The sequence below is a fragment of the Mandrillus leucophaeus genome, unplaced genomic scaffold (genome assembly GCF_000951045.1).
Source record: "Mandrillus leucophaeus isolate KB7577 unplaced genomic scaffold, Mleu.le_1.0 Scaffold209, whole genome shotgun sequence".
NCBI classification, from domain to species: domain Eukaryota; kingdom Metazoa; phylum Chordata; class Mammalia; order Primates; family Cercopithecidae; genus Mandrillus; species Mandrillus leucophaeus.
In genome coordinates this window covers 2358981-2366187 of record NW_012102132.1, presented here as the reverse complement: position 1 = coordinate 2366187, position 7207 = coordinate 2358981, and the positions used below count along the sequence as shown (strand labels likewise).

Genomic DNA, 7207 nt, shown 5'->3' with positions numbered 1-7207 from the left:
TGAACACAGCAGAAGTGATGGTATGTAACTTCTAAGATGAAGCTGTAAAAGGCTAGAACCTCCATCTTGGGCTGTCTCTTGGAACACCACTCTGGGGGAAGCCATGTCACAAGCAGCCGTATGGCGAGGCCCAGATGACAAGGAACTGAAGCCTCCTGCAAACAACTATGAATGAGCTTGAAAGTGGATCTTCCAGCTCCAGTCAAATCTTCAGAGACTGCAGCCCCAGCTGACAGCTGAGAATCCCTGAGCCAGAAGTCCCCCACTAAATCACTCCCAGATTCCTGACCTTCAGAAATTAAGTCAGGTAACTGTTTTAAACTAAGTGTTGGGGGTGATTACATGGCCATAGATAATTCACTACTTCCCCATAGTTCGTTTCCCACCCACCCCCCACCCCCGTCCCCACATGCAGAATTTCGTGAAACACAGAGACTGCCCACAAAGAGGACTACTGCTTTAATGCCAGAGAAGATAAAGGGGAATCTTCTAGAATTCCACAAATGTGCCCGTTTTGTCCAAGAACTGATGTCTTCAGAATCTTTGATAGTGCTTTTAAATTTCTTTGCATTTGAAAACTCTAAAGCAGGGTCGAATACTTCTAAACACCTACTTTGGGGTTCACCAGTAAACACTCTGGAACTTTCCGCATCCTTCAGAGGCAGGGGCAGGGAAAATTTTTGGGTCAAATCGTAGAGGGCAGCCTCTCCTATGTAGGTAATCGCCTTAGCCTACTGCCCCACTACCCCACCCTTCTCGTTTCCCTTTTCTCGGCTCTGTGATTTAAGAGTCCGTAGGAACCCCCCAAGATTCCTAGGGGAATATTCCGAGCTGCCGCTGTTGACCACTGACCCCTCACCCCCAGCTCTAGCTAGCATTCGACAGACTGATAGGTAACCAGTTCTGCAAACTGCCATTTCCCCCGTTTTTAAGGATAAGAAAAGGAGGAAAGAATGATTTTGTCCTTTTACCTATTTACCTAGAATCCCAGGGTTGATGGCAATTGTCCCCAGAATTGTCTATCCTGTCTCCATGGCTAATTCTATAATTGCTCTCCGTCACCAAGAGACCCTAGGTTCTCTTGAGGACTCCTTAAGGCTACACTGTACCTCACGACATTCATTTAAAACCCACTTCGAAACATTTCCCTCAGTAGAAAGAGCCCCCAGACTTTTTTTGACGTACAGATTTGTGACTGCACCAAGTTGTGAGTCATGTGTGATACTAAGCAACCCTGTTTGCCCTGGACATCCAAAACAAGTAACAAAAATATGTTCCCAAGAGAGCTTTAAGAAAAAACAAAAAAGCTGTGAAGTGCTTTACATTCAAAGTCTTCCTCCCCCATATTAAACTATCTTGAGTTGCAGGTCCTGTGAAGAGAAAGACCAGCTAATCCATCCTCCCCTTCTAAAAAACATTTCCAGTTTACAAAAGAGGCAACACTCAACTTCAGTTCAATGTTACTTTGTATTTCTTTATTAATCAAACTGCAGGTTTAAGTCAGATTCGCACTGTTTTAGAGTCAAAATCGAGGTCTTCATTGGCCTTTTTTCAGGAGGAATGACAGTTCAGTGCTTGTGACCTGCAGAGATGAGATCAGGCCCTCTCAGTTCTTAAGAAGCTTGTTTCGGGGGCTGGGAACCCGGGCTGGTGGCGGCCGCGACGGCGGAGTGTCGCGGGCTTTAGCCTCGGCGCCGCCGCCGTAGTAGAGTAGGTAGCGACTGGCCTGCACACTCTGCACCATCACGTTGGTACAGTGGCACGTCATCAGCAGCAGGTTTCGAGGCTGTACGCGGTAGGCGAAGCGCATGAAGATCGCCGAGTACAAGATGAACGCTGTCGTCATGCGGCCACTGATGATCTCCAACGACGCCTTCATGTCTTTATTTTTATTTTATTTTATTTTATTTATTTATTTGAGACGGAGTTTCACTCTTGTTGCCCAGGCTGGAGTGCAATGGCACGATCTCGGCTCACCGCAACCTCTGCCTCCCAGGTTCAAACAATTCTGCCTCAGCCTCCCTAGTAGCTGGGATTATAGGCATGTGTCACCAGGCCCAGCTAATTTTGTATTTTTAGTAGAGACGGGGTTTCTCCATGTTGGTCAGGCTGGTCTCCAACTCCTGACCTCAGGTGATCCACCCGCCTCGGCCTCCCAAAGTGCTGGGATTACAGGCGTGAGCCACTGCGCCCGGCCTGCCTTCATGTCTTTAAAGGCAGCCAGCGGAAGGCCCCAGTCGAACACGGGACCCCAGAAGTGAGTGCTGCTCACGTATCCCCGGAACTCCTTGCTCTGGAAGTGATCTCTCATCGTTCACCACGGTACCGCCACCCTCGCCATGATGGAATAGCCGTAGGTGTGCCTACGGACCGACAGCCAGACCACAACGAAATAGAGCGCAAAGCCCAGTATCCGCAGCTGACCCTGACTGGGCGCACGCTAGCAACCTCGAGCCTTCGCGTGGCTGCCATAAAGTGCGCCGACAGCACGTGCAGCTGTTCTGTCGGAATGAAAGGGCATGGTTTCACCCTGGCGCCTTCGCGTTGACTGCCGTAAAGTGCGCCGGACCGCACGTGCCGCTGTTCTGTTGGGGCGAAAGGGAGTGGCCTCACCCACGCGCCTCTGCCTGAATGCCGTTAAAGTGCCGCGGACAGCACGTGCTCCTGTTCTACGGGGGTGCAAGGCCGTGGCTTTGCCGTCGCACCTTCAGGTAACTGCCGTAAAGTGCTCCAGACTACATGCCGCTGTTCTGTGTGGATGAAAGGGCGTAGCTTTGCCCTCGCGCCTCTGCATGACTGCTGTAAAGTGCTCCACAAGCACGTGCAGCGGTTCTGCCAGGGTGAAGGGGCCTGGCCTCATCCTCGCACGTTTGCCTGACTGCCCTAAAGTGCTCCAGACAGCACCTGCCGCTGTTCTGTGGGGGTGAAAGGGTGTGGTTTCACCCTCGGGCGGACGTGACTACTGTAAAGTGCTCTAGACAGCCTGTGCTACTGTCATATGTTCCTGTGGAGGTTAGGGGAGGGGCGCAGCCTCACCCTTGCACTTTTGTGCCTTCCATGGACTGCCATAAAGTGCATACAGCATGCGTGCATGTGTGTGTCCTCTGGCAGAAGTGGAACCACAGCCTCAGCCTTCGTTCCCCACAGGGCTGCAGCCGCTTTTAAATGCTGAGGGTTACTCGTGCCACCCGGAGAGGAGTGGGTCAGGCTACCTGCTTCTCAGCCATGCGAAGGGAAACTACTTGTTCTGACTAGTCCCTGGACAGTGTTGACTAGATGTTGATACAAAATTCCTCAACCAGGTTCAGAATTTTAGCCCTTACATAATTTGCCTGAGTGTTACTTGCAGACACGGTGACATTTCACCTTAAGATTTTAGCATCTATCTCTTAAAAACAAGGATGGACCCCTACTTAACCACAACGCAGTAATCCACACTATAATATGCAGAGCATATTTAAATTTTATAGCTTTACGGCTTTTTTTTTTCCTTCTTGTTGGAGGGGGAAATCAGGATTCAATCAAAATTCAAGTTTAGTTAACTCCTTTGATTAATATTTAATCTAGAAGAGTTCCCTGGCTTTTTGTGTTTCATGACATGGACATTTTTGGAGTCCAAGCTTGTCGCTTTTCAGAATGTCTTTAAGTTGGATTTGTCTGTTTTCTTACTAGATTTAGGTTAAACATTTTTTGATAAAACAACTTCACAAGAGATGTTGTATTCTTAGTGCATCACAATGCGAGGCACATGACGTCACTTTCTTCCAGCATTGGTGGTACTAAGTTCGGCCACTTGGTTAAGAAGTTATCCGCGGAGAAGCTGCGAAGATGGCGGAGTGAGGCCTGCAGCTATAAACTGGCCTCTGGGCCGGGACCCCGGGAGGCTGAGTGCGTCTGTTGTACAGTGCGAGGAGAAGAAACAAAGAGATCGGCCAGAGGAAAGGAACTAACTGAACATTCTTCCTCCCTACCTTACAGAGGGGAGTGGTCATCTACACTAAAGCAAAGGTTCCTTATCACAGGAAGAAAAGTTTCCTTGACCATTAGGTGCTTTTATATTCATCTCAGAAACAAAATTCTGAACTCAGGACTTGGCAAATTCAATACAGAGGAGCTCCTAGGATTCCAGTTATCCTGCCAACTTCTCCAGGAAGAAAGAAACAACTCGCATGGGTCTTCCGCTGTTTGCTTAATTATAAAGAGATCATTTTGCAAGCTGAAGGCTGAGTTGCATTTGAAACAGGTGCTTAGCTGGTGGTATTGGTGAATACTTTTCATTCCAAGCAAGAAGACTAAATAAGTAGCAAGTATGGATGACTTCAGGGTTTAAAAAAAAAAGTCTTCCAGTTTCAACCACTACCATGATAAGCACAGTAGAGACTGCAGCAGTAAGTTCCAAATATGTTTCTAATTTGACGTGAAAGATACTAAAAAATTATATTTATATATTTAAGTCCTGGCTCATCCTGTGACATAGATTTACTGAATAAGAACAAAGGCCCAATTTTGAACAAAAACCTAGGTCGGATGCGATGGCTCACGCCTGTAATTCCAGCACTTTGGGAGGCTGAGGTGGGCGGATCACCTGAGGTTGGGAGTTTGAGACCAGCCTGACCAACATGGAGAAACCCTGTCTCTACTAAAAATACAAAATTAGCCGGGTGTGGTGGTGCATGCCTGTAATCCCAGCTACTCGGGAGGCTGAGGGAGGAGAATCGCTTGAATGCAGAGGGGGCAGAGGTTGCAGTGAACCGAGATTGCACCACTGCACTCCAGCCTGGGCAACAGAGTGAGACTCTCTCTCGCGGGGGGTGGAGGGAGGAAAAAACCTTTGGACATAGAGGAGTCGGTGGCGGAGAGAGGAGGATGAGAGAATTTTCCACAGAACTCCTTTTCCCTAAGAAAAAGAAGCAAAAATGCCTCGTGCAGTGCCATCTGACTTTATGGTGTTTCACATTATATAGTTACATTTTTTAAAACGCATAATATTAACTATTTTCCTGCAACCCAAGGTGGATTCTTGGATGTTTTATTTTATTTATTTATTTATTTTTTGAGGTGGAGTCTCGCTGTGTTGCCCAGGCTGGAATGACTGGTGCAATCTCTGCTCACTGCAATCTCTGCCACCGGGGTTCAGGCGATTCTCCTGCCTCAGCCTCCCAAGTGGCTGGGATTACAGGCGCACACCACCACACTTAGCCTGATTTCTTACTCTAGATATTAGGCATAATGTTAGGCTGAAAAGGCTGGGACTCGGGTACTTTCCCCAGGTGGGACTGAACTTTCTAATCAGAGAATGGGCCTCAGAAGCAATGTTCCCAAACTTGTGGTTGGGTCATTGTAGATTCAGGGTGTGGAAAAGAAACCTCAAACAAGAAAAATAATTACAATAAGAAATTGATTTTCTTTTTTTTCCACAACAGTTATAGGTTATAAAGAACAGACTATCATAGAAAACTGTCCTTGCTTTCACATCAGCAGAGGATCAGTATGTTTTGTCAGGTCTTTACATAAGAGTGAAACCTTTATTTATGCTTCTTTGTGAGTAGAGAATAAATTTTAAAACTAATTAGATGAAATTAAGAACAGAGAGTATTGGAACATCTCTGTGTTTTCTGGAATGTTTACTCAGATCCACGAATGCTGTGATGCTGGGAACTTAGGGCAGATTCACCAAAATTTGAGAGTGATAGAAATGGCCCAAAATGGGAAATGTTGAGCACTCTTACTATTAGTGAGACTGGTCAATCAACCCATTTGAGATGGGTAAAAAATACTTTTAGTAAAATACATATTATATATAAAATATTTCTTTGTTTTGAGAGCAGCTACTGAGTGAGTGATAAAGCATAGTAGAAATAACTTTGGTTAAAAGTAACTCAAATTTTTCTCTAAGTAATCAACCTACTTCCTGATGTTTTTCTTTAATATTTTGGAATTGTTCAAGACAGAATGGAGCCTACATATGTGGGTTCCACTGGTATGTTGAAAATGTCATATCATGGAGAATTTGTACCTTCCAAGTGTCTGTTAACCATCTTCTCTGTGTACTTCTGGCATCTTTTTTGGTAGGATCATTTGGCAGGAGGTAGAGTACCTGTACTTTTGGCACCATTGAAACCGGCTCTGGCCCACTTGTTTGAACAGCTATCAGACTCAGCGTCTCCATATGCTTTATATTTTTTCAGTCCACAGTTGAGAGAACCAGTGTTTAATGCTCTTTGAAATTGTTTCTGTATCTTCCATGGCTCAGACAAGATGCATTTAACAAAATGGATATATTCCCCCCCAAAAAAAGAAGTTATCTGCCGGGTTTCTCCATTGTAAAGTTACCTTTTCCCTTCAAATAATCCGGGGGGAACTGCCTTGAGAGTGTATGGATATTCTATTCTCCAACAATTTTTTTTTTTTTTTTTTTTGAGACAGAGTCTTGCTCTTTTGCCCAGGCTGGAGTGCAGTAGCACGATCTTGGCTCACTGCAACCTCCACCTCCCAGGTTCAAGCAATTCTCCTGCCTCAGCTTCCCTAGTAGCTGGGATAACAGGTGTGTGCCACTATTCCCAGCTAATTTTTGTATTTTTCATAGAGATGGGGTTTTGCCATGTTGGCCAGGCTGGTCTTGAACTCCTGACCTCAGGTGATCTGCCTGCCTCGGCCTCCCAAAGTGCTGGAATTATAGGCATGAGCCACCGCTCCTGGCCTCTCCAACAGTTTTTCACCTAATAGTTTTGATATCTGTGGATGAAAAATCTTTAATGACAAAACTGGTGATTATTTTTCCAGTGCTTTCTGTTTTTTCCAATAAAAACAGCAACTGTTGGCCAGGTGCAGTGGCTCATGCCTGTAATCCCAGCAGTTTGGGAGGCCGAGGTGGGAGGATCACCTGAGGTCAGGAGTTCAAGACCAGTCTGGCCAATATGGTAAAACCCCATCTCTACTAAAAATATAAAAATTAGCCAGGTGTGATGGCACGCGCCTGTAGTCCCAGCTACTCGGGAGGCTGAGGCAGAAGAATCGCTTGAACCCCAGAGGCGGAGGTTGCAGTGAGCCGAGATTGCACCACTGCACTCCAGCCTGGGAGACACAGCAAGATTCCGTCTAATAAATAAATAACAACAACAAAAAAATAAAAACAGCAACTGTTGAAAAACGATTGAATATGCATTGAAATACTAATGCTTTATGTAGTGATTTACACACAAGCCCA

At 46.0% G+C, this 7207-nt stretch overlaps 1 protein-coding gene across 1 annotated transcript; it reads right to left on the bottom strand.

Moving 5' to 3' along the window:
* Positions 1-1452: 1452 nt before the first annotated feature.
* Positions 1453-2311, bottom strand: MPC1L (mitochondrial pyruvate carrier 1-like). Its single transcript, XM_011980176.1, is given in 3 exon segments — positions 1453-1666; positions 1669-1873; positions 2201-2311. Coding segments are annotated over 3 exon segments (369 nt in total). The 3' UTR covers positions 1453-1613.
* Positions 2312-7207: the final 4896 nt, after the last annotated feature.